The 27,148-nt window shown below is 42.3% G+C and overlaps 1 protein-coding gene across 5 annotated transcripts in view; it reads left to right on the top strand.

Moving 5' to 3' along the window:
* The window catches only part of ptch1 (patched 1), a 60,197-nt gene that overhangs the window by 20,741 nt on the left and 12,308 nt on the right, over nucleotides 1–27,148 (top strand). For all 5 annotated transcript variants that reach the window (XM_039803336.1, XM_039803334.1, XM_039803333.1 and 2 more), the window contains 17 exons: nucleotides 564–753; nucleotides 1,523–1,592; nucleotides 1,764–1,855; nucleotides 3,605–3,803; nucleotides 3,951–4,072; nucleotides 6,182–6,329; nucleotides 8,025–8,156; nucleotides 8,372–8,527; nucleotides 8,637–8,735; nucleotides 9,784–9,909; nucleotides 13,314–13,432; nucleotides 14,086–14,767; nucleotides 15,227–15,536; nucleotides 16,889–17,031; nucleotides 22,163–22,346; nucleotides 24,086–24,366; nucleotides 26,889–27,026. In XM_039803336.1, the coding sequence (XP_039659270.1) occupies nucleotides 623–753; nucleotides 1,523–1,592; nucleotides 1,764–1,855; nucleotides 3,605–3,803; nucleotides 3,951–4,072; nucleotides 6,182–6,329; nucleotides 8,025–8,156; nucleotides 8,372–8,527; nucleotides 8,637–8,735; nucleotides 9,784–9,909; nucleotides 13,314–13,432; nucleotides 14,086–14,767; nucleotides 15,227–15,536; nucleotides 16,889–17,031; nucleotides 22,163–22,346; nucleotides 24,086–24,366; nucleotides 26,889–27,026 (3,132 nt within the window). In that variant the 5' untranslated portion in view covers nucleotides 564–622. The remainder of the gene's footprint in view (nucleotides 1–563; nucleotides 754–1,522; nucleotides 1,593–1,763; nucleotides 1,856–3,604; nucleotides 3,804–3,950; nucleotides 4,073–6,181; nucleotides 6,330–8,024; nucleotides 8,157–8,371; nucleotides 8,528–8,636; nucleotides 8,736–9,783; nucleotides 9,910–13,313; nucleotides 13,433–14,085; nucleotides 14,768–15,226; nucleotides 15,537–16,888; nucleotides 17,032–22,162; nucleotides 22,347–24,085; nucleotides 24,367–26,888; nucleotides 27,027–27,148) is intronic.

The following is a 27,148-nucleotide window of genomic DNA, read 5'->3' as shown; positions in this document are numbered from 1 at the left end:
ACTCTGCCCATCTTTCATGACTGCAATTGCCTGCATTTGTTCGTGTGTGTGTTTCTGGGAGAGACTTTGCCAGATTTGCCTTGGCTGTACTGGGGTGTAGCAGGGCAGCTAAAGGGCTTGAAAGGCTGCTTTTGTAGCTCAATCTAGCTAAGAGCTCAGAGCGCACGCACAGGGCTTAGTCCCACCACGATACTGGGAGCAATGCCTGGAAGAGAGCCTCTCTCTCTCTCTTTATCAAACACATACACACACGTACTGTCACACACTGTAGTCAACGTGGTCTGGCGCCGCTGACTTGTTAGCAAATTTGAGTAGAAACATTGAGCTTTTTTTGTAAAATGTGGATTTGTTGGAGTGATGTTACTCCTCTGGATTCAAAGGAGTTAGGATGTTTGGCTTTGTAGTGATACAAGCTCACTACTAGTGTGATAAAGCCCTGGCCAGCCTGAGATGTCTTTGCATTTGATTTAGACATTATATATATATATATATATATATATATTATATTATATAATATAGTGAGAGTGTGTTAAATATGCGTGTTTTATCTCTCCTTTGTCCAGTTGGTGGGCGTGTGAACCAGGAACTGAAGTACACGCGTCAGAATATAGGTGAGGAGGCCATGTTTAACCCTCAGCTTATGATCCAGACGCCGCGGGAGGACGGAGCCAATGTTTTAACAGTGGATGCGCTCCTGCAGCACCTGGAGTCAGCTATCCGTGCTAGCAGAGTTCATGTTTACCTTTATAACAGGTAACTAATTATTTCATGTCTACCTGTGTTCCAGTTTGCCTCTTGTCTGTACATCTTTAAGCATCATATTTTCCAGTTCTGGACAATTCCAGTTTATTTGCCCCAAATAATAAATCAAAACGTTGTCTCGAAGGGCAGTTTAATGCCATAAAATAAAAATAGCTCTGAAACAAATATGTGCCGCTTTTAAAGGAACGCGCCGACTTATTGGGAATTTAGTTTATTCACCGTAACCCCCAGACACCCTTCTCATCTCCGTGCGTGCTGTAACGCTGTCTGACGGCTCCAGCATTAGCTTAGCCTAGCACAGATCCTGCAGGTAACTGGTTCCAACTAGCCTACTGCTCCGAATTGTGACAAAAGTGACAAAATAACGCCAACATGTTCCTGTTTACATGTTGTGATTTGTAGAGTCACAGCGTGTACAAAAAACAACGTAACATGAGACACAGCCGTCTTCTAACCATAAACCAACCCGGGAACTATATTCTCAGACAGGCTTGCTGCGAGCATACCACTTCGCCCAAGTACTATATTCTTCCGCCTGAGAATAGGATTAGATTAGATTGCGCTATATAATATTTTCTGATTTGTTGTCCATGTATGCAGCATACCTGCATATTCAGCTATGTTTTGGCGAGCAGTACCTCATAATGATGAAAGATTTATTATCATCTATTATCATTATTTTTATCAGTCTAGCCTAAGGGCTCATGGTGTTATATGGCCATAACAACATAAACATAAACTCTTTTATTCTCCTTTTCAGACAATGGAAATTAGAAAACCTATGCTACAAATCAGGAGAACTAGTCACAGAAACTCATTTTATGGATCAGGTAAGATGCAAATGCTTTAGTATGGGTCACTTAGTTTTATTCTCTGGATCATATTGAAACATGCCCAGTACAAACTATATATTATTATCTCTGATGCTTTTTCCTATAAACACTTCCTGTTGTCAATGTCTGTCAAACCTACTGTGTGTGGGCATGTCTTTGTTCAATTAGATCATAGAAAAGCTACATCCCTGCCTCATTATCACCCCTCTGGACTGTTTCTGGGAGGGAGCCAAGCTTCAGTCTGGAATGGTCTATCTCCCGTAAGTACGCAAAACTCCTTTTTACTAGACAGAATCTGTATTTTATGATGTGTCAGCACAATCAAAACATGCCAACACAGCATATCATTAGATTGACTGATCCCTTTCAAGCATACGGTCAAATGATCAAAAGCTATTTATAAAGAATTCTAATTGGGCACACATAGGGCTTTCCTTGCTGTGAGGCCAGTTGGCAAACTGATTAAAATGATGTGTGGGGACAAAAAGGCCTTGAATGCTCAACTCATGAGTGCTGGTTATGGAATTAATGTATGTGGTAACAGTATTTTCAGATTGTTTTCAAGTCAGAGAGAGAGAGAGAGATCTGGATCTCTAGATCTTGTTTTTACCCCTTTAGTAGAACAGAGGAACAAATGTGTGTGTGTGTGTGTGTGTGTGTGTGTGTGTGTGTGTGTGTGTGTGTGTGTGTGTGTGTGTGTGTGTGTGTGTGTGTGTGTGTGTGTGTGTGTGTGTGTGTGTGTCTGTGTGTGTGTCTGTGTGTGTGTTGTGTGTGTTTGTCGTTCCCTCTGAAGGCTCTATTGTAGTGGTTGCTGGCATGCGTATCGCTGGCGATAGTTTCTCTCAAGCCCTGGGCCTCCCACCATTGTCTGCCCCTTCTTTTGCTAATGGCCTGCTGCTACAGTAATACTCAGCAGACCTTCTCTGCATGTGTTTGTGCATGCACATAATGTGTGCCATTGCCATCAGTGCATATGTGTGTTTTGTGGACGTGTGAAAGTGTATCAGCTTAAGTCTGTGTCATCAGAGTATGGGAATATGTGTGTTGCCTGTTGGTCTCAGATGGTCAATAAGGTTTTTACTATGTTCTGGTTGGAAGGCTGGGAATAATTACCCAAGCCTGGTTAAGCACATACAATGTAGTCTGAATGACCGAGAGAGATTCAGAGAAAGGGAGATAGGAATGTGTGAGGCATAGAGAGACAAGGACTGGTTTGGAGCAGGAATTCAGCAATGTGCCATTGCATGATGGGAAATTAGACTCCATTCATTGTTTTTTCTCACCTAGCAAGAAAGAGATTATTTTCTGCTCTCAAACATGTGTTTTGTGAGGTAAAGATGGAGGTAATTACACCCAAACATCTGACAAATGCAACCCAGCCTTGGACACGTTATGTCCTCACACTGTCCTCTCACTGTCACTGTCTCCCTTTGCAATTCTTATATCAAGATGTCAAGTGTCTAAAATCTAATCAGCCAAGGAATTGTACACCACATATACTGTATATAAAACTATTGAACATTTAATTAGCTTTGATGTAGATGTTCTTGCATCTACAGTACACTACTACTGTAGTGTGTTTGCTCCAGCATATTTTGACAATTTTGGCCATCATTTCCATTAGTTATAATATATATTTATAACTAACTAACTGACTACCTAAATAACTAGAAACAGTAATGTTCAATTAGACAGGTTGTAAACAAATCATAATTAAGCCAGATTACCTTAACCACTTTATTTGGAGGTAAAACTGAAAGTGAGCAACTAAAATGGTAATAATCTGTGGTTAGTTTGGTAGGTCAAAGTGGTACTAGGATGTTGGTTTTCAGTTTGCTTTGGTTTTCTCTTTCAAGTAAGTCTCATTGCCAATAGAAAGGATGGCCAAATAAATACAAATAAATGCTTCAGTAAAATAATAATAATAAATAGATTTAGTTAGTGGCCAGAAACACAACAACTTAAAACATGGTTAAACAGTATTCTTCTTTACATTTTTAACTTTGCAGAGGTAAAGACCCACTGCAGTGGACCAACTTTGACCCTAAGGAGTTCCTTGAGGACTTGCGACGGGCAAACTTTCCCGTGGAAGTCTTTGAGGAGATGTTGGAAAAGGCAGATGTTGGACACGGCTACATGGATAGACCTTGTCTGAACCCCGCTGACCCTGACTGCCCCCTTACTGCGCCTAATAAGAACTCAACTAAGGTAGGCACACACACATAGGCTCAAGCTCTGAGCTTGTAATATGTGTACACATGCAACATTTTTTTGTGTGTTGGTAAAACATAAAGTCTTTGGTTTGAGACTAGTTGCTGACAGTTATTTTCTCGCCTGTTGCTTTTATTGCACCAGCAAATCGACGTGGCGCGGGCCCTGAGTGGCGGCTGCCATGGTCTGTCCAGGAAGTACATGCACTGGCAGGAGGAACTGATCGTAGGAGGGACCACCAAGAACGGCAGCGGACCCCTGCTCAGGTAACATACCCACACTTACACATACACACCCTCATAAACACTGCTGTGATCACTGCAGGGCTTATTCAGAGTGAGTGTGTGTTTTTTTGTTCTTTTATGCTCTCCGAAATGGCGCATGCATGCATGCGTGTGCGCGGTGTGCTGTAAATCTTGCAGTCATTAGCAGATTCCAGTGAAATCTTAGAGCTCCAGCTGTTCCTGCTCAGCTCGGGCCGCTCTGCTTGGACACTTCCCACTCATACACACACACACACACACACACACACACACACACACACACACACACACACACACACACACACACACACACACACACACACACACACACACACACACAGAGTGATCTATTACTTGGCTTGTTTATCCAAATATACAGTGATTTGGGGTACACAGACTTAATTCCAGCACAAGGACCATGACAAAGCTTAAAGATTATGTAGTATACATGGATATATAATACACATATTTTATAGTGCAATAAGCTGTATGCCCTCCATAATAGTCAATTACTGTTTTTTACATGATGTTTATGTAAATATAAAACATACACAGGAATTAAAAACATGCACATTTTATCAATAGCTTCCTTTTAACAGGGGAAAGCTGCACAAATTATCCACATTTTGTTAATGGACCACTTATTTTAATGTGAAATTGCAGTTTGGATGGTCCATGCACATGCATGTAGACACAAAGGCAACCCCCCCCACACACACACATTCACACGCATACTGCCCCAGAGTACAGTGGGGTGCGTTGTTTGTTTTGTGGTTATGTTTTTTCCTGGCAAGATTGGGTCATTAGTGTGTGTGTGTGTGTGTGTGTGTGTGTGTGTGTGTGTGTGTGTGTGTGTGTGTGTGTGTGTGTGTGTGTGTGTGTGCACGCGCAAGCGTGCGTGCGTGCGTGCGGTTTAGTTGCTCTTTCCAATGGGCTGTTACTGCTGGCACTCAATTTCTACACCTTGTTTACTAACTGCCACCAGTACCCTGGTTAGCACCATATTACAGAGATCACATTCATAAACAGAACGACTAGCTAATGCCTGCTTCTATTGATCGTAAAATTTGATGATTTTAAATTACATAGACTGAAGTTGAAATTTATCCCAAAGTCACTTTTTAATGACTAATATGTTTTATTTCTTTATAACCCTTCTACTATGTGCACCAGGGCCCTCTTAAAATTTGTCAGAACATGATCAGGAATCTTGCAGATTCGGACAAGATACCCATTTTATGGGATCTGGCACATCCGTTGTCACTATCAAATCCAGTCTATACCTTTTCTGAAATACTAATCTTTTGTGCCATCCAACTTCTTTGTTTGGTTTGGAATAAAGACAAGATCAGATATGGACCTATTATCTAGTATTTATGAGGCATCTTGGTTCAGCACTGCAGTCGTCCATAAAGGGCACACTGGATGGAAAAAAAGGTCACTGTATATTTCTTTAGAAGGCTTCCGTTGCCATGTCATATCACGCAAGGAATATTAGCAGTGATGCTGGCTGCAGGATTAGAGCTTTGAATCTTAGGGAGAGCAGGTTGGAGTAGGATAGTTTGTTTCGGACAATGATGTTAGAACAAATTTATTTAGTCTTTGTTAGTGTCTTTTTTAATGGGTAGTAGAATAATGAGAAATGTGATTGTTGTTGTTATAATGATGATAATGATGATTGTTCGTATCAGATTAGTAAATCGGTAAATGCAAACTCCACATACTAGGTGAACTATATGCTGGCAAGTGGTCACCCAATCTGCAAATACTGTATCTTGGGTTCAAAGCTTGCCAAGATACAGTATTTGCACTTCTTGTCTATGGACTAAGTTTTAAAACCCCAAAGCTTTTAATGCTAGTCAATGGTGGGAATCAAACAAAATACTGATTGGTGTGTCTTGTACATTTCAAAATCCAAGTTTTAACCCTTGATGTTATTTGCACAATCCAGAAAGCCAGCTCCTGACCTTGCTGATCTTCTTGTATAAACATGATGTTGTCAGTGAATGCTTGCACCTCATTGACCTCCGTCTTTTTGTTCACCCTCTTTTTGTCCTTTCCATCTCTTCCTCTCTCTCACTCTGCCACCCTCCCTTCTTCCCTCCTTTCCAGTGCCCAGGCCTTACAGACCATGTTCCAGCTGATGACTCCCAAGCAGATGTTTGAGCACTTTCGAGGCTACGATGAGGTTTCCCACATCAACTGGAATGAAGAAAAGGCTGCAGCTATACTGGAAGCCTGGCAGAGGAGATATTCTGAGGTAAAGGCCAAAGAGAGAGAGAGAGAGAGAGAGAGAGAGAGCCTAAATCCTCTACAACCACATTGTAAATCACAGACCGGATACAGGTGAACATGGAAAGGCCCCATCCAAAGCCTGTGCCCCTGATAGATACTAGAACCACTGTTGGTGTGTGGTAAAGGGCTAAAGCTTTCCTTTCACTGCTCAGTAGAGAGGAGCAATAGAGCAACAGGGTGAGCATGTCTGGAATACATTAAGGGAGTGCTGGATATCTCTCTCTCTCTTTCTCTCTCGCGCTCTTGCTCCCGCTCTCTCTCTCTCTCTCTCTTTAACTCACGTACAAACACACATGCAAACACACTCAAACGTTCACACACAATTGCTTTCCCAGCTGTGGCCCCATTGGTGGCTCATGTGTGACATCATCTGTTCTTTGTTTTGGGGGCCCCAACCTCTGTTCGACATGGTGTGACCTTGGTGTGTGTGTGTGTGTGTATGTGTGTGTGTGTGTGTGTGTGTGTGATGCTCAGGCCCCATGGTAGCCAGGATTATAGCATTCACCACCGTGTGTGTGTGTGTGTGTGTGTGTGTGTGTGTGTGTGTGTGTGCCATTCATCTTCAGGCCCAGAGATCACTAATATATAAAAAAGAGTTGTGATTGTTTATTCGAATACAGTGTTTTTATCAATGGCAATCATAAAAAAAAGTTGCCAAATAGTCTTACTGTGTGTGTGTGTGTGTGTGTGTGTGTGTGTGTGTGTGTGTGTGTGTGTGTGTGTGTGTGTGTGTGTGTGTGTGTGTGTGTGTGTGGTGTGTGTGTTTGTGGTGTGTATTATGCACGATTTGGCGTGTTTGCAAGAAAATAGTATGTGCATGCATGTCGGTATTTGCCTGACACATGTGCGAGTTCACACGTGGGTGTGTGTGTGTGTGTGTGTGTGTGTGTGTGTGTGTGATCTAGTGCGTGTTTCCTAATGTGTGTCAGCCAGCATTGCTCCCCACTGAGCAGTAACTGCAGTTCAATGTTGAAGCCATCTGTCTGCCCTGAGATAGTGAGAGGATGGGTCATGGTACTGTCTGCAGATTCTTCCAAATACCTCCTACTACAGAGGCAGAGCTCATTATTCAGGGCTGCAATTGTATTTGTTTTTGTTTTTCAAAGACACCCAGTGTGAGATTTACTTCTTCTATACATTGAGACATACTGTATATTACATGATTTATCACAGGCTCGAGAACAGATTGGAAGCGCAGTTTGGCTGTCATCTGAGGGGCAGCTTTTATTGAATCAGTCAAATTCACTTCTTTCCTTCAGCAATACGCATTTAAGTTATATTAAGAATGGGTTAATTGCTACTGGAACTCAGGCAGTTTGCAAGGGTCAGTATTGCATGGAAAATTGGTGCAAATGTATGCTGGTATATTAAGGTAGGAATGTGGTGGAAAAAAGAAAATTTAATTGGCCTTTATTCTGGAGAGACTTGCACTGATTTAGTTAAAAAAAAAAACTTTTAGAAGGTACAAGAGAGCAGTAGCTCATTATAAATTAACACATTATTTGAACATTTAAAATAGGTAGTTATGACTGACTGGGCAGCTGCTGCACTGTGGGAGAGTAAATGCTCCTGCGGAAATTACAATTTTTATGGGAAATTCTTTCATGTTGCCTTTTCTCTCTATCTATCTGTTTTTGTTTGCCTCTCTCTCTCTCTGTAGGCGGTGCTGCAGAGTGTGGCAGCAAATTCGTCTCAGAAGGTCTTGTCTTTTACCACCACCACTCTAGAAGATATTCTCAAGTCTTTCTCAGACATCAGTGTCATCCGTGTGGCCAGTGGATACCTGCTGATGGTGAGAGCAGAGCCAGAAAAAAGACTGAATACATTTTTTTGAGTTTTTTTTAATTTGGGAAATGCATTTTGTAAACTGCTTTATGCAACCAAAGTCTAGGCTTGGATTGTAGGAGACGGACGTAAATAGAGTGGGGGGGGGGTGAGATATTTAATGTTTGACTTACACACACAACAGGTTAATTGATGAATGGATTGTTTGCTGTTTGTGCCCAGCTGGCCTATGCGTGTCTGACAATGCTACGGTGGGACTGTGCCAAGTCTCAGGGGGCTGTAGGGCTGGCGGGTGTCCTGCTGGTGACACTGTCTGTGGCAGCTGGCCTGGGCCTCTGCTCGCTCCTGGGCATCTCCTTCAATGCTGCCACCACACAGGTAACACACACACATGCCACTGGCACGTATTGATAAGTTGAAATGATTAAAACAATGAGATAAAATGTTTATCATTGTCATCCTTTGACTACTTGGCTGCTCCGCACAGGTGCTACCCTTCTTAGCTTTGGGTGTTGGAGTGGATGACGTCTTCCTCCTTGCTCATGCCTTCAGTGAGACCGGACAGAACAAGAGGATCCCATTCGAGGTGAGGCAAACATCCACAATGTTCCTTACTCGTCTGTTGACTTATCTCATCCATAGAGGAATGTATGAAAGCCTGTCTGTGCCTGTGATGTGGCATCTAACAACTATGTGCCACACACTCAGCCCGCTTATCTAAGCAATGCTCCATATTAAATCTGTTCCTTTTTAAAAACAGAACGCCGACCATTGCGGTCTATATTAGATCATGACCCAAAATATTCATTACGAGCAGATTAAGGCATGTATAGAATACAACTTACCAAAATAAAAGAACTGTCAGAAACCAAAGTTTCCAAACCTGTAAATAAAGTATTTCTCAAAGTGTGTGTGTGTGTGTGTGTGTGTGTGTGTGTGTGTGTGTGTGTGTGTGTGTGTGTGTGTGTGTGTGTGTGTGTGTGTGTGTGTGTGTGTGTGTGTGTGTGTGTGTGTGTGTGTGTGTGTGTTTTGTGGAGCGGGATAACTTTTCATCTCCAGAGGGGGGGAAAACATAGGCATGTATTTGCTTGTTTTTGTTTTCCCCTCCTTCCCTCCCCTTCTAGCCCTTGTCGCTATGCCTCCCTCATCCCCCAACTTCCTTTTGTGGCTGAGTTGAAAACTAAACAGAGCTGAACCTGATCTCTCCTGTCTGAAAAACACACACACAGATACACACAAAGATACACACACCTGCAAACACTCCCCGTGTGGTCCTGCACGTCCTCAAATCTTCACACAATTGCCGCCAAACCTTCCGAGGGTCTGGCATGTTTATCATTAAATGGTTAAAAAAAAAAAGCAGCAGTCATGATTACAATAAGAATGTATTTGTTTAGAGGAGCAGCATGTTCTGTATTTTTACCTTTATTGTTCAAACAGAAGTAGACAGGCCCAGGTGGATTATTTAAGAGTGCTTCAGGGCTGAAACGTTGCAATCACTGTCAGTCATATCAGTATTACGATAATTGTACATAATCTCAAGTATTATACATTTGCCTTTGGCTACATTCTGATCAAAAGAGTTGAGTTGCATTGCTTTTCCTTTCATCTACCTCTCTCTCTGTCTCTGTCAGGACCGTACGGGGGAGTGTCTGAAGAGGACAGGGGCCAGCGTGGCTCTCACCTCCATCAGTAACGTCACAGCATTCTTCATGGCAGCCCTCATCCCCATCCCAGCACTCAGAGCCTTTTCTCTACAGGTGTGTGTGTGTGTGTGTGTGTGTGTGTGTGTGTGTGTGTGTGTGTGTGTGTGTGTGTGTGTGTGTGTGTGTGTGTGTGTGTGTGTGTGTGTGTGTGTGTGTGTGTGTGTGTGTGTGTGTGTGTGTGTGTGTGTGTAAGTTCAGTTGTGTGGGGCCCCTCTCTTACTAATAGTCCTGTTCCAGTCCTCATTTCTCCAGACAGTTGTTTTATTGATTTCTTTCATCAAACTGAAAGTGTGTGTGTGTGTGTGGAAGAGGAGGAGGAGGAGGAGGAGAATGTGTTTTGTTAAATCCATCCAACCCTCTCCCTCCGTCTTTGAGGCTGTTTAGTGGTGGGCCCGGTGTCTGTCCAGATTGTGGCTGAGGTCCATGTAACTGAATCCCTCTGCGTGTGTGTGTGTGTGTGTGTGTGTGTGTGTGTGTGTGTGTGTGTGTGTGTGTGTGTGTGTGTGTGTGTGTGTGTGTGTGTGCGCGCGCGTGTTTGTGCGTCGATATCCTCACGCTCATGTACATGTGTGAGTATAGTAGTTTAGTATCTGTGTGGGAGGTTTGAAAAGCAATAGTCTAGCTGTGTGTGTGTGTGTGTGTGTGTGTGTGTGTGTGTGTGTGTGTGTGTGTGTGTGTGTGTGTGTGTGTGTGTGTGTGTTTTAAAGGTGGGGGGGATCCAGAGGGGAGCTGACTTCTCTAACATCTGTCAGTAATTATAGACGTCACCAGAACAGTAAAAACTGGGACAGAAAGAGACGTCTGACAAAATCCCTCTAATAATCACTGAATTGTTAATTCATACAAACGCTCACTCAATCACAGCGATACACACTGTAAGGAGAAGACAGTATCAGATTAAACTTTTGATTGAGCCTGTATGAAGAGTCTTTACAGCAGTATATGAAATAGAAGGATAGCGCAAGAAAAAAACTATATAAACTCTAAAATACAAACAAGTAAGGGTTGCACAGAAGAGATTTGACAGACATATTAGCTTGATGATTGGGTCAATGTTGGACTTATAGTATCGGGCCATCACCAACAGGGTTTCTCACTAAATTTGTCATAGCTTTTGTGAAATGCTAAAGACTTTTCTTAAACCGTGTTATGCCTTTTTTTCACATTAGATTTTTTCTGCCTCCTCAGCCTATGCACAGTGTGTGGTGTAACACAGTCCTATCATTTGTTATGTATGGAAAGTAGGTGTAAAGTAGGTACACTTGTTTGGGGGCAGCTGTAGCCTTACAAAAAAGAATCGGCGCCAGTGTGACCGGCACAATATATTACACTGGGGAAAGTTAAATAGGATTTGTCCCTTAGTAATTACCAGACTGCAGAGAAGTATAACACCTAAACATATCATGTAAACTAGTCCTAGTTTAGAGGTTTTCTTTTGCGATTTGTTAATTACCTTCTCAGGGGAAACATTAAAAGCTTGCAAAGTTTGTCAGATTCCAGCAAATGCAAAATCGAACTTCATGAAACATATTAGTTAAACTAACACAATAAAATGTATGCAATTATTTGCAGTTATATAAAATTGTATACACTACCCCCTGTTCTTCTTACTTGCACTCTCACACACACACACACACACACACACACACACACACACACACACACACACACACACACACACACACACACACACACACACACACACACACACACACAGAGGGCTGCAAGATGTCACCACAGTGAGTACAATATTAACATGTGTGGATAGATGGCTTTAGTACAGCGAGTCTGTCAAACATGATCCATTTACCCCATGGGTCTAATCCATGCAGCCTCGTCTTATGCACACAAATAAGCACACTTGGAGACAGGCACACACACACACACACACACACACACACACGCATAACACACGCACATAGCATGCATACTTTACACTTGTGGTTTTGTGACTGGTGGAGGGCAGACTTGCAGTGAGGCAGACAATCATACTGATACCCATCTTTATTATGAAACACAAACACACACACACAAATCACAACCGCAATCAGTGGTACTCCTCTCTCAGCCTCGTAAAGATGTGTGTTAGTATGTGCATGTGTGTTCTTTATTACCATTAAGCACTTCCTGTGGTCAACACCTCCATTTATCTCTTTTTCTCTTTCTTCCTCCTTTATGTATCACATTTGCTTCCATTCATCAATATGAACAAAAAAAAAACAGGAATCTTGTCCAGATAACAACACAAAAACACCCATAGGTACACACACAATCCTGCGCCGATAACATATGTGATGATTATTCTCCCCACTCTGGGGTCAGCTAGCAGTCACTATGTGTGCGTGTGATTGTGAGTGGATGTTAGTTGACCAACTGAGAAGTCCGGGTTCTACTCTACTTACAGATGCTTCGTCTCTCTTGTTCTCTCAAATTATTTCTCTATCTTGTTGACTGAGTTGTGAGCTGAGGAATGAGGGAGGGAGGGAGGGAGGGAGGGTGTGTGTGTGTGTGTGTGTGTGTGTGTGTGTGTGTGTGTGTGTGTTTGTGTGGTTGGTGTTAAGGTGCGGTTTAAGTAGGAGGCTGTGCAGTTTTTAAGCTGGCAGTAGATACATGTGTGTGTGTGTATGTGCATTTTTTGTGTGAGTGTGTAAGGGGTGTGTGTTGTCTGTACAGCCGCAGCGCCTGCTCATCACCTCAGGCCCCGCGGGCCTCTGGCTCCTTGGGTGGTCTGGCACACACACAGGATTTTGTGTGTGTGTGTGTGTGTGTGTGTGTGTGTGTGTGTGTGTGTGTGTGTGTGTGTGTGTGTGTGTGTGTGTGTGTGGGGTGATCTGGCAACTACGCAAGATCCAGATTGTACTCTGGGCAGGGCCCCAACCTAACCCCAGCCCCCACCCTCTGCTGCAGTGCACCACCTTCAAATACTTAACCACAACACTGCACTGGCTTCTATTACACATGCACACACACATATACACAAGCCTAGCTTTTTCTCTGTGTTTTTGTCTTGAAAGGAATTGAAAATGTGTTGAAAGACAATTTTTTGCCTTGACGGCAGCTTATTCAGATTGTTATTTCAAGGGATATTTAAAGTTCTTCCCAGTGTTTGTGTTAAGAGACAGTCCTTTGAGGCCGGAGACAACATCTTCACAATCATTTTGCAATTTGGAACTTGTGCATGAATGGAGAAGCAGAAATATTTAATAGGAAATACATTTTATTACACTCAATTACATTTTTACCTTAGGGCTTTGTCTGGAAAAAAAAGCCTTCCGCTTCAGTTTTTATTTCCATTGGATTTAATCTTATGTATCCACGTTTTTGAAATCCCAGTTGTTTTAGACTTTGTGTCGGCAACTCTGTCTCCTCCATCACTTCTCAACTCAAAATAAATAAATAAAATAGATAAAATCAACTTTTCCCACAAAATAACATCATGTTTTCTGTGTTTCTTGCAGGCTGCAGTGGTGGTGGTGTTTAACTTTGCCATGGTGTTGCTCATCTTCCCCGCCATCCTCAGCATGGACCTCTACCGACGAGAAGACCGACGTTTCGACATTTTCTGCTGCTTCTATAGGTGTGTGTGCACACATACAGACCTACAGTTATTTAATTTTTGATGAAGGTTATTGCTCTCTTTTTCATTCATTCTTCCTTTTATGTTTTCCTCTGATCTCTGATCTGATGATGAATAACCTTAACACACAGTTATCTCTGAGATCTCTTCACCTTAATCCCCCTTAGTCACAACCTAATTACTGCTTAAGTTGTCTGTTTCTGTCTGGGTGCTGATTGACTGTCTGTTTATCTGTCACAGTCTTTATTAAACTTAACCAGTCTGCCTGCCAGTCTGGACATGCTTGTTGGCCCAGCAATCATACAGATGTGCACACACACACACTATTAAATTCCCTCATTGGGTCTGAGCTTTATATTTCATGCTGTTAGCAAAGAGAAATATAAGCTTCATAATAACAACAATAACATGGGCTGATAAAAGATTTTTAACAGATTTAAGGCAGTTAATCTTATAAATCAGCTTTCTTTTCTTTTTTTTTTCAATTTCTAGAATACCATAACCTTGAAAGTTTCAATGATAGAAACATTTTCACAAAATCTGATCTAATATAAAAAACATGATGTCAGAATCTCCCCTGTTTAGTCCCTCCATATATTTTCTTTCCCAGCAGTCCATAGTCTGACATGTCTTCACTGTCTTTATCTCTTCAGTCCGTGTGCCAATCGTGTGATCCAGATCGAGCCTCATGCGTACCTGGATGGGGCGGACGGAAGTCGCTACAGCCCTCCACCATCCTATCGTACCCCTCCACCCTCATATCACACGCCTCCCCCGAACTACAGCAGCCCCCCTCCTTCGTACAGCAGCCATGGCTTTGCCCAACAGACCCAAATCACCATGCAGTCCACGGTGCAGCTCAGGACAGAGTACGACCCCCGGACTCAGGCCTTCTACACCACGGCCGAGCCCAGATCTCAGATCTCTGTGCAGCCCATGAACCCAGCTCCAACTAGGAGCAACCCTAACAACGACTATTACAGCAGCAACGCAAGCGGTAGCAGGAGCAGCAGCAGCAATCATGGCAATCTCAACAACAACAACAGTGGGAGCCGAAGCAATGGGGGATCTCGAGGTTCTGCCACCTTCTCCCATCATCATCCTGCACCTCCTCCTGCTGCCCCCACTTCAAGTGCTAGCTCAGTTCCTCAGTGTGATGCAGCCTCATCGACTGGCCAGGGCCAGGAGAACAACAGCTCCACACGGGACCTGTTGTCACAGTACGGAGAAGGCTCACTGGGCCTTCGCTGCCTCGAGCCTCCCTGCTCCCGCTGGACCCTGTCCTCTTTTGCTGAGAGGCACTATGCTCCGTTCCTTCTGCAGCCCACCACCAAGGTGAGTTTAGTTTCTCTGTGCGTTTCTGTAAAAAAGAGATGTAGAGAAAGGGAGGCTTCTGTGTGAGGTAAGACTGTGATTGTGCTGACTCATAGTGGTGATAATTTGAAAGAGAGGGTTAGTCACTAGAGCGAATAGCAGGAGGAAATCTAGGGTGGAGGTTGTGGTCATGTCCTAAAAGCCTTCCAGAACTGAAATCATCCAGTACCCTTGGTCTTTTCATCACACTGTCAGATGTTTTTTCCATATTGCCATATTGCACTCCTCTGATGCCTTAATACAACAGTCCCCTTATTGCTGAATGACCTGAAGAAAAAACCTGGTTGATCACAACAAAATAAGTGTGGCTAACCTTGGATTTTATTTAAAATCTGTACAATAGTCTGACTGCTTCTGTTTCTTGTCCGAGCTTTTTAAAATTGATCAATAAAGCTTCCATCTTTGTCCTTCTGTTTCCAGGTGGTTGTGATTGTGCTGTTCCTCTGCCTGCTGGGAGTCAGTCTGTATGGGACCACCCAGGTGAGGGATGGCCTGGAGTTGACAGACATCGTGCCCAGAGACACCAGCGAGTACGACTTCATCGGTGCCCAGTTCAAGTTCTTCTCCTTCTACAACATGTATGTGGTGACGCAGCGGGCTGATTACGCCCAGAAACAGCCTCTGCTGCACCAGCTCCACCAGAGGTTCCACACTGTTCGCTATGTGCTGAAGGAGGACAACGGACAGCTGCCCCGCATGTGGCTTAACTACTTCAGGGACTGGCTGCAAGGTAAATTTAAGCTTGATATATACAGTAATTACCATCTCAACCAGACCAAAAGTGGATTGGGTCACACCAAGGAAAAAACTTTCTTTAGGTCCGATGTAGCAGTATGATTCATACTCTGTGTTAAATCACTTAAATTTTACCCTAATACTGATGTTCCAGATGATTTTGTTATTAATGCTTCATTTAACATCACTATTCAAGATACTTCAGGCATGGGAATAATTTACTTTCTCATGAAACCGTTTTGAGATCATAATATTTCTTCTGTGTTTTGACATGAAACTACAAGAAACAAGATGTTGGGGAGGAGTTCAGATGTAGGTGGGATTGCAAAATGGACACTGACAGTAGCCTGATTAAAATCACTTGTGTCATCCATAAGTGGGGTTGATGGAGGAGGACGAAGTGGTAGGCCATATTTTTATACTTTGGCAGTAAGGAAAGTTGCAAATGATGATGCCAGCGCAAACTGACAAATACACTCATCCAACTCATATTACTGCTGCTCCTGCTAGTTTTGTAATTTTTCATTAAAATCTATTACTCGAATATCTGAAATATTTGGCATATATAACAAGCACCTAAAACCACACCTTTAGTTTTATGGGGCCTTGAATTTATTTTGTATGATGGCAGGATTCACTTTTGAATGGGTTGTTGGTTGTATACCCAGCACTGATAGCTCTCAAGAGTTGTAAAGTGCCACTGAACCAGAATATTATCTTTCATATATCAACCCAAATCTGGAAATTGGTCATTTTCAGTGAGGAAGCACACTCAATGACTTGCCCGTAACGATAAAACACATTGTGTGAGACTGTGTGTGAGCCGGCAAGAAACCACACAGAGAGTGTGTGGGTGAGAGAGAGAGAACTGTGTCTGATATTGCTCTCTGCAATGGTGGGACAAATTGGAGCCAGACAGGCCAAAACGAGACCCAAAACAACATGTCTCACAGACGGACCACAGCATGGGTCTTGGGGGGAGAGCCGAGAGGAGGGGAGTGATACACATATGGATTGGAGAGTAATACAGAAAAGGAGACATATGTTACTGATATATTCCCTAATGATGGCTTTGAATCAAAAGCAGCAGATTGTAGGCTTTTGAAGTCTTCTTTGGTGGTTGAGAATGGAACCAAGTTATCATATTAAATCAATCAGGCTTATTATATAGTTAGGGTTAGGTTGCAGTGTTGTGTTATATTGTCTTGTACCGTGCTGGGTTATGTGTTGTTTTCTTTTGAACTCTGCTTTGTGATTGTGTTGCAGAGGAAGAATGAAGATAACAGGGCATGTAACCTTTTCAAACATCCACATCTAACCAACGTGTCTTGTTGTGGTTACCTGCAGGTCTCCAGCAGGCTTTTGACAAGGATTGGGAGGCCGGCCGCATCACCCTCAACAGCTACAGGAATGGCTCTGATGATGGCGTCCTGGCATACAAGCTTTTGGTGCAGACGGGACGCAGGGACAAACCCATCAACTTCAACCTGGTATGTTCAGGATTTAAGAACATTTTAGTTAAAGCCCACAATTAAAAGTGATTCAAAGTTAAGATATGAGGAAGTGTACACACACGACTATATTACATGGACCTGAGGATAGACTCGACAGAGATTCTGACACCAGTGTCAAAGCTGTTTTGTCATTTTGTATGTACATGTATATCTGTGTGTTCACTGTGTTGGGTCATGTGTGATTAGGGTTGGGTACCGAAACACAGTTCCACTATGGAAACGGTAGTATTCGGACCAGATTAGAACACAAATTTCGGTTTTCGGTTTCACTTAATGTGTTGACTGAAATATTTTCCCTCTGTAGCTCCGGACAGCGGCAGACTCTTTTTTTTCCCTTTTCCGCCGAGTGGCGCGGGTGCCCGCTCGCGGTGTGAAGCGTGTGTCCACGCTATTCTCCGACATGCACTCTACAATCACTGCTGATAGCATGTTAGCATACCAACTCAACATTTATTTTGTTGTTACTTGTTAATAGTGTAACTACGGAGCCCCTAAGGGGACATGAGCAAAAAAAATCGAAAGTTTAGTTTCATGTGCTCACGCGAAACTTTCATGAGCTCACGTGAAAAAATTCTGCACATGAAGATGTCGTGTGAGCACATGAAAGTTTTGTGTGAGCGCATGAAACTAAACTTTTGATTTTTTTTGGTGGGGCTCTGTATGTAACTGGTAAAAAAAAAATCAAAACAATACCCAACCCTATGTGTGATTAGGCCTGGAACATCTTCTCCCTGTGATGACTTTTTTTTTAAAGCTCTCACTGGGGCTGCAGCCTGCCTCTGAAAAACCTATTAACTCTTTATTTAAACCATTTGTCACACTTGGTTGTGTGTGTGTGAGTGTGTGTGAGTGTGTGTGAGTGTGTGTGAGTGAGTGAGGCCTTGACACTTTGTTAGTGATTCCACATTAAATAGCATGAAAAGTTGGAAGGCTGAAATAAATTGATCCACAACAGAGAAACTAATGCAGGCCCTAACGGGTCTATAAATAATGTGTCTGGATTCTGCAGCCCAGTGGTAAAAAATAATTAGAATTGTGAAAATGAGCTGAAGTGTATGTGTAAAACAAGGTGTTACAACATATTTGGATATTTGTTGCATATTTTGACAAATGATAAATTGAGCTAATTGACCTCACTATGCAGCTAAATTAGTTAAACTTTTTAGGTTTAATAGTGTGTCAGAGAAATGCTTATTTGCTGCATTTAAACACCAGGGCCCGCTGAAAGTAATATGAAAGTAATATGACCGCCGAAAAAGGCAATGAGAAAGTTTAAAAGGGGTTTAAGTTCAAATAAATAATCCACCAAATGCAGAGGAAACGCTCCTTGTGTCCCTCTGCTCAATTCAGGAGTCCACACATCATACAAAATGTGTGTATTATGTAATATATTACAACAAACTGTTATATTAAATACACGGAAATTGCCTGAAAATGTATTTGCTTGTGTCATTTGCTCACTATGACTTGCAAAAAGAATTTCAGTCCTGGCTGACAATAAAGTTGTATCGTATCGTAAGTCTGTGTACCCTGGTTTGGTAGAGAGGCTACTGTACACCATTGTTTTGCTGTCCAGTATTTTCAGTGCAGCATGTGACTTTTTGGGTAAAAAAGCACCCAGATATCATCACTACTGTACACAGTGCTGTAAATGCCAGTATACAACAGAGGTAGTAATCTTAATCTTCTGACAAGCTCCAGTTCAGCGGTTGAAGTGTCTGAAGCTCTGTCTCCAGTGTGGAACTGGAGAAGTGTTTGACATCCAACAATGACACAAGTCAAGCTAATGAGCAGCTAAGGTCTCAGAAGGATGTCCAGAGGAAACTTGCTCAGCTTCAACTAGGCATCGCACGCTGTTTTTGAGTTCAGTGCCACCTCCATAAAACAACATACATGGATACATGGCTGCATTCTTTGGCAGCAAAACAGAAGATAAGGCACTGGAGAAATATAAAAAGAAAATTCTTGGCCAGGATTTCTGAAAACTTCTGAAAGCCAGGTCCTTTTCAACACTGAGATAATTTGCCTTAGAGATAATTAACTAACATATAGCTCTGCTGTGTCTGGTGTTTATTTATTTATATATTTACGATTTGTGTGTGAGTGAGTCTGTGCTCAAGTCGTGCATGTCCACAAAAAGCATTTTCCCCCCCTCTACTCTTAGCTGTTTGTTTTTGTCTTTTTTATCTTACTTGAGCTTCATTGCAACAGCATACTACTCTTCCCATCCCTTTCACTAGCCTGCAGGAAGCAGAGGCAGGCCTGGTGTGCGGCCCTGTGACATCACTTCCTGTGCCTGTGAGGGAAATGTATTTGCCTGGGCTTCCCGTGACAGCTTAAAGACATACAGTTGTTGTGTATCCTGCTGTTAAATTCAATCCAGATCCTCTGGAATCCGGCTCTCTTTCTTGCCCCCTCTCTGCAATGCTCCTCACCAAATCCTGCTCACACTACCACTCTTGCTCTTTCTCTCTCTCTCTCTCTCTCTCTCTGTCCCTTCCTCCCTCCCTTTCCCTCTCTGTGCTCCACTGCTGTGTCTTCTTTCAATGAGGTGAGCTGAAACACGTGGTTTCTTTGAGGCAGCTCTGTGTGTGCGCATTTGTATATTTTGAGTGTGTGTTCTGCTTTTGTCTGTTGTGTGTGCACGTACGGCAGTAGCTGTTTTTGTGTCTCAAAATGAGGACCAGATCTTTTCCAACCCTGGCAAATTGCAAAGCTAGATGTTTTATTTTGACATGCCACTCCATGGATCTGTGCAGAGGTGTTCTGGCTTTGATCTGCTGCTGCAAACATTGTCTGGGAGTCATATGGTAGCTGTGTGTGTGTGTGTGTGTGTGTGTGTGTGTGTGTGTGTGTGTGTGTGTGTGTGTGTGTGTGTGTGTGTGTGTGTGTGTGTGTGTGTGTGTGTGTGTGTGTGTGTGTGTGTGTGTGTGTGTGTGTGTGTGTGTGTGTGTGTGGTTTGAAAATAAGGCAATAGAAAGATAAAGCTTTGGAGAGTGATACATAAGGAGGTGGGTATTAAGAGAAGGAGGAGGTGGAAAGTTTACAAGTGTTCAGGGAGGCCATGCTAATGTTATCAAGAGTTCTTTTCTTCTTAGGGCTGGGTTGGTCTGTGGCGCCGGGCATTCTGGGTACCCGTAGGGGTCAGAAGAAGCAAGTGCGAGCAACATTTGTACAGATGTTGTGTTATTTTTATAGCTCTACTCCATTTGCTGGGTGGCATTTCCTTTAGTGTTAACAACCAGGTTAACTGCACACAGACGTGCCCAGGGACTCGAGCCAATTTTTTTATTGTTACGCTAACTCAAGCAATTGTTCTCTCCTCAACCCCCAATACAAAAAAACCCTACTTCTTTCCTCATCCACCTAACCCCACGAGTCCAGCTTCACCCCCAAAACTCTCCCTGCCTCAGAAGCAGAGATTTATAGTTCCTTGAAGGGAGAGTGGAGTGCAGTAATGGTTTAACCTCTCAGGAGGAGGTAGCAATGCTAGGCTACAGTCCTCTAGTACCACATGGGAGGCCGAAAGTAATGGCTCTGAGTAAACCAGCCATTCTTGTCTTCCTACTGCCCACAGCTGGCACAGCAAATGACACCGACTGAAACAGCTTGGGAACAGTCTGCAACCAGACAGAAACACTGTGTGGGTTTGGTCTGATTCTGGATGTCAGAAGGTTAGCTACAGGCTAATGGATACTTTGTTTATCTTTTATCATCTAGCTCTGGTTTCTAAGACTGAGAGTAACTACAATGTAAAGTAACCTGAGCTAAGCAATGTTACTGGAGTTAATATAGTTTTGACAAAGTACCTTTGTATTAATGTTATGATATGTTGGGCATGCATAAACAAAATCTATAGCCATGTTAGTAGTTAAGCTAAACATTGACAAGGCTTACATGCTGATGTTGCAGTAAGCAGAAATTATGTGTACCATGTTCATCATTTTATATGTTGCTAATTAGCAGTATGTTAGAAATTATTTTTTTTTTGCAGGCATTTGGTTACAAACCAAAGTATAGGGCACATATTTTGACCTGATGATGTTGTTAGAAGGAAACTCGAAGGATCACTGAAGTTATTAGAATTAATTCTTAGGGGGACATGAATTTCTGTACCAATGTCATGTCAGTCACTCAAAACTAAAAAAAAGTCAACCTCATGGTGGCACTAGAGGAAAAGTCAGGTGATTACCAAAGTCATTAGGATTCTTCCTCTGACCACCATTAATGTCTGTACCAATTCCAGGGCAATCCATCCAATAGTTGTTGTATAATATTCAGTCTGGACCAAAATGGTGGACCGACCTACTGACATACCGTTTCACTCAGCTGTTCGAAAGTCAAAATCATAATACTATAATATTGCCAGATTAGAGCTTGTATCATACAACACATATCAATATACTGGTACATTTCTCACTATTAGAATTAAGACTTGGTAGTACACTTATCTCTGACAGCTGCTTCTTGACAGAAAAGCGCTACAGGCTTCCTTCAAAAATTTATTCAGAGTGGTCAGGACATTGGGCCTGAGGTTGGCCAGCCAATATCTACTGTAAAGGGAGAAGCTGATTCAACATTTTCCATGTTTTAATGTGGCATGATAATTCTGGGAAGCTGTGATGAGAAGTACGGGAATTTTCAGAAAGACGACCAGTGTTTGACTTGTTGATTTTTCTTTGGTTGGAAAGAGAGCGGGACTACTATTTGACTCCTATTTTGAAAGCTGCTCCGTTCTCTTGCACTCATGCATGTGTATAAGTAAGCATTTCTGTGGTCAGTTCACCTGTAGAATGTTTTGGTTAAACATGTCCTATTTCCACAATACCTTTTTGTGTCCACTGTATACTTAACAGCCACAAATATGATTTCCTATGCAAGCTCCACCTAATTTTTTAAAACCTTAATTGCACATTATCCATTTTCTAATTATTACGTATTTAATATTTTAAATTTGGTTTAGCCCAATGTAAATGTGAAGGACCTAATTTCATTTAGATGCATGCGAGTCTGAATGTTTTAAGAGAATACAATAGAACACAACTTATTTGTCCTAATTAATAATCATGGTACCATCACTAATTCATCTCCTTTGTGGGTTTTGTAGCTGACTCGTCAGAGGCTTGTCGATGCAGATGGGATCATCAACCCCGGGGCTTTCTACATCTACCTAACCGCCTGGGTCAGCAATGATCCTGTGGCATACGCCGCCTCGCAGGCCAACATTCGCCCACACCCTCCTGAGTGGCTCCACGACCGTACTGACTCCATGCCTGAGACACGCCTCAGCAGTAAGTCAGCATGCCCACAAAATATGCTAAAAGTAAAAGTAGGAAGTCTTATAGTGTAATGTAATTAAACTTTTCTTCAACACAAGGAAGGAAATGTCAATAATAATGTTTGCTCCAACAAATGAAGCTAATTTAAAATAAAAAGTTTATACCTTCTACATGGTACAGTTGAACAAATTGCATTTACTGAAAATGTAAGCCATTTTTTTGTGGGGCTCATTGGACTGCATGTGACCAGTGTTTACCTCTTGTGGTTTGAGTTATTGCTCCTTGTCTGCCTCTTAGCATTAAGTGAGGTTGTAGACTTTACTGTACCAATGCGGTGTGTGTACGTTTGTGTATGTGTGAGCTCAGGTTGCAAGGCTCAGGACCAAGACACAGCTAACTGTGGTTCTTCTAATGGTGCCTGTGGTGAATGCTATAATCCTGGCTACCATGGGGCCTGAGCATTATACACACATACGCGCGCGGACACACACACACACGTAACTATTATTAAAACTCAGTGACCCCAAACACTACACACACCCTGTTCTCATTTTCCTGCCACACACACAGACTGTAACTCACATAAAAAAGTATAGTCATATTGTTGTTTGATTGTAGCCTATGATTTGGTACAAGTCAGGAAGTGCTCCACAGGGGAGGAAAGTGATTGGATAACAAGGAGAGACTTGGTTTGAGTGGGATTCACAATTGGATAACAAGCAGGAACTCCTTTACGGGGGGGGAGGGGGGGATATGATTGGATAAGCAGCGTGAAGTGCTTGGCTATGCGGGAGCCCCCGGAGCAGATCTGTGTTGGCTAAAAGCCAACTGGTGTCCTGATGGAAATTTATAGTTGAGATTATAACGGGCCAAATCATGTTAGCAAGTGCTCCTGTCGGACGCTGCAGGCACTGTTGAATATGTACCCACTCACCCAACACAAGACAATCCAAAAACATGTATTTTTATAAGAAAAAAGGTTGAAAGTTGCAGAGTAAATTTTTCGATCTGCCGAATGCAGCAATATGTTGTTAATTACACTGCAAGCAAAAATCTGAATGAACACACTGTTTTGACAGCACTAAATATGACTTCATAGCAGGGTGACAGACAGGTATGCGTGTTTATGCATCTATATTACACTTTATGTGGCGGTGCTAAGTTTAGGGTGTGGTAATGGCCATGATTCTGACATTGTAATTACCGTGAATCAACGTTAGCTCTGACACTCTGCTGTGTCTGGAACTGATAGGCCCTCATTAGCCAGGCTGGGCCACAGACTGGCTGGGTTTGAGTCAATGGAGCCCTGTTTCACGCTGCTCCACACACACACACACACACACACTTGCCCACAGATGTAGCTGCTCTTGGAACAAGGTTGGATTAAGGAGGGAAAGTCTTGATATTGGTGGTTTGGCTGAAGAGTCTTAAATTATTTCTGCAGATCTACACTAAATTATCAGAACCTAATGCTAGTTAATCAGAATAGACAAATATCATCTGCAGATGTCATCGTTGCCATCGTTGATTTATATGATCACTTTCTTAATGTTCCTCAGTAATCTGTTTCTCTGAATTAAAATTTCATCATCTTGCAAGGCTGTGTGGCCTCTGCTTCCAAGGCCCCAAAGTGCATCATCAATTGCTGTATGGGTTCTTACAAAAATGATGTGGTGATTACAACTAAATGTAGTTCTGCTCCTTTTTTACTTCCAACAAGTTGACCTTCCTCTCATTGTCTCTCCATCCAGTCCCAGCTGCTGAGCCCATCGAATACGCACAGTTCCCCTTCTACCTCAACGGGCTCCGGGAGACGCCACAGTTTGTGGAGGCCATCGAGAGCGTGCGGGCTATCTGCAGCAACTATAGCCGACAAGGCCTACCCTCCTACCCCAACGGCTACCCTTTCCTGTTCTGGGAACAGTATGTTAGTCTGCGCCACTGGCTCCTGCTGTCCATCAGTGTCGTGCTCGCCTGCACCTTTCTGGTCTGTGCCCTCTTTCTGCTCAACCCGTGGACCGCCGGGATCATAGTAAGTGTTAAATAGACAATAGACACAATAACATGGTAATACATGGTTGATAATGGCTGGATACACTACAGCAGATGTCAGATAATTGTTAAGAAAAAATACCCATGTACTCGTGTTACCTACTTTTCAAAAGCATAATATGTCACTGGTTAGGATAATGTTACAAACAGGCCCACTTCTTAACATAAAGAGGCATAACCCCCCAACCCCCAAAAAATCTTTTTTTCCTGTTCTCCACCCTTTATTTCCTGGTTTTTATGTGTGGTCCAGAAGGCATCTCAGAGAGAACAGAGTCAAAAAGGAGAAGGGGTGCTGTGTGTTATTGTAGCCCCAGTCACTACTGTTTATCTTGTGCTGTTTTGTTATGGCCCGTCTGTTTAGTCTAGTCGAACACTCCCAGACACCAACGCTGAAATAAATGTGTAGAGGAGCACAAAGTTGCTCAGACAACTTGCTCCCACTCCAAACCTATAAAAAGTTAGATTTTATTTCCATCCTACTCTTCCCCTCCTCTCACAAAAGGAGTTTCCAATGATACACGCAAACACATTCACATACACAGGCACACAGGCACACACTTTGAGCACACATGCAGACATGTATATACTTGCGCACATACATTATAACCGTGTAAACACACAGGTACATAATTCACGCAAGAAACACATACACAGAGTGCTCTGGTTTTTCTCTCTGGTGGGTTGTATTTTACGACGGGCAGTGGCCAGGCCACCCGAGCTCTTAAACAGGGGAAGAGGGGACCTCATGCTCATCTTTCAGGCTTTACTAGCAAGATCAGAAGACAAGTTATGGAGAGGCGTCAAGCTTAACCATTTGCTCTGTCCAGGACCAGACCACCGCCAGCCCTACTACATCAAGTACTCAACCTTAAGCCCTTTCAACCCCTCTTAGCTATTTTCCTTGTGCTTGATTTTGATTGCTGTTCACAATTTGCATCAGAATAGGTTTCGTGGCCGGGTTGGTCTTCCCCCTTTCTCACCTAGCTGTCCTGTCAAAAATTAAAGGCGGAAAAATTATCTTTAAAAAAAGAATAGGTCTCAACCGCATCTAAAGCGATCACTTGTGATCTGGTTTTGTTCTCAATTGACATTTTATCTGTGAGAAAACTGTGACTTAAAAGAAAAAAATACAGGTAGATAATTTATCATTTTGCCTAAGTCTAACTAAGTCTAGTAGTTGCAAGTTAAATCCCTGAAAGTCTTTTAATGTGATCATGACCAATATTTAGTCAATATGGCTTTCCACTTATGATCAGTCTAAATTGAAAACTGAGCCAGACACGCACATACACCACACACAAATACCCCCTCCTGGACACACATTCACATACTCTGTGCTAAGTGTATGCGCACATACACACAGCTCCCTCCCCTGCCCTCCTCAGCCCTCTTCAAAGGATTTGGGCCTCATGTAACCTGACACCTGTCAGCTTATTATAGCATTTATTCCCAACTCCTGTCCCGCTTTGCACTGAAGCCTCCATACACACCCACACGCATATATTCCGCCCACATGTATGCTTACTACTTAACACCTATAAGATAGATACTCACACATGTCATCCTTGTGTATTATTGCCCATTGTCTGTCTTGGTTACATTCAAAGTCCAGGTCGCCTGTAAATTCACACATCACATGCAGTGAATAATAGTTTGTTTATTATAGAACAATAAAGTAGAAGAATGTTTACGTTTTTTTGATCATTTGATCCGTTATGCCTGCATATATTTTTCAGCTCTGTCACTTGGGAAATGTGCATTATAATAATATATTGATTAGCATTCTTTTACCATTTTGGATATAAGGTATTATTATCTTTTGGACTCACACAAAAGAGAAAAAGACATTTGTGACCTAAAACCCTGCAGCAACTATTTGAATTTTATCTGCTTGTATATATATATACATACAGTACAGGCCAAAAGTTTGGACACACCTTCTCATTCAATGCGTTTCTTTATTTTCATGACTATTTACATTGTAGATTCTCACTGAAGGCATCAAAACTATGACTGAACACATATGGAATTATGTACTTAACAAAAAAGTGTGAAATAACTGAAAACATGTCTTATATTTTAGATTCTTCAAAGTAGCCACCCTTTGCTTTTTTTGATAGCTGCAAACCCTTGGTGTTCTCTCAATGAGCTTCATGAGGTAGTCACCTGAAATGGTTTTCACTTGTACAAGACATGTTGATTTTTTTGTTTTAAGTACATAATTCCATATGTGTTCATTCATAGTTTTGATGCCTTCAGTGAGAATCTACAATGTAAATAGTCATGAAAATAAAAGGAAACTCATTGAATGAGAAGGTGTGTCCAAACTTTTGGCCTGTACTGTATATATTATTATTATTTTTTTTTTTCAGCCTGAATCTAACCAATTTCTGTCCTGTCCTGTGTTTGATTAAATATACTGTATAGAAAGTCATAAGTCACTTTTCATAAATATTTATCAACACCTTCCTTTTTAACAGAAGCTCCTCTTCTCCCCTTCAGGTGTTGGTTCTTTCTCTCATGACTGTGGAGCTGTTTGGCTTCATGGGACTGATGGGAATCAAGCTGAGTGCTGTCCCTGTGGTCATTCTCATCGCCTCTGTAGGCATTGGAGTGGAGTTCACCGTCCACGTAGCCCTGGTAGGCATACATATAATGCAACAAACAGTCGTCGCTATGTCAATAATAACGACATTGAATTTTTTTTTGTTCAATGGTTTTGGAATCAGTGATCCCCTTGAGAACGAGACATAAATTATGCT

This window comes from Perca fluviatilis, chromosome 6 (genome assembly GCF_010015445.1).
Source record: "Perca fluviatilis chromosome 6, GENO_Pfluv_1.0, whole genome shotgun sequence".
Taxonomy (NCBI): Eukaryota; Metazoa; Chordata; class Actinopteri; order Perciformes; family Percidae; genus Perca; species Perca fluviatilis.
The sequence above is the reverse complement of the archived record's forward strand: the minus strand, read 5'-3'. Positions and strand labels throughout refer to the sequence as shown.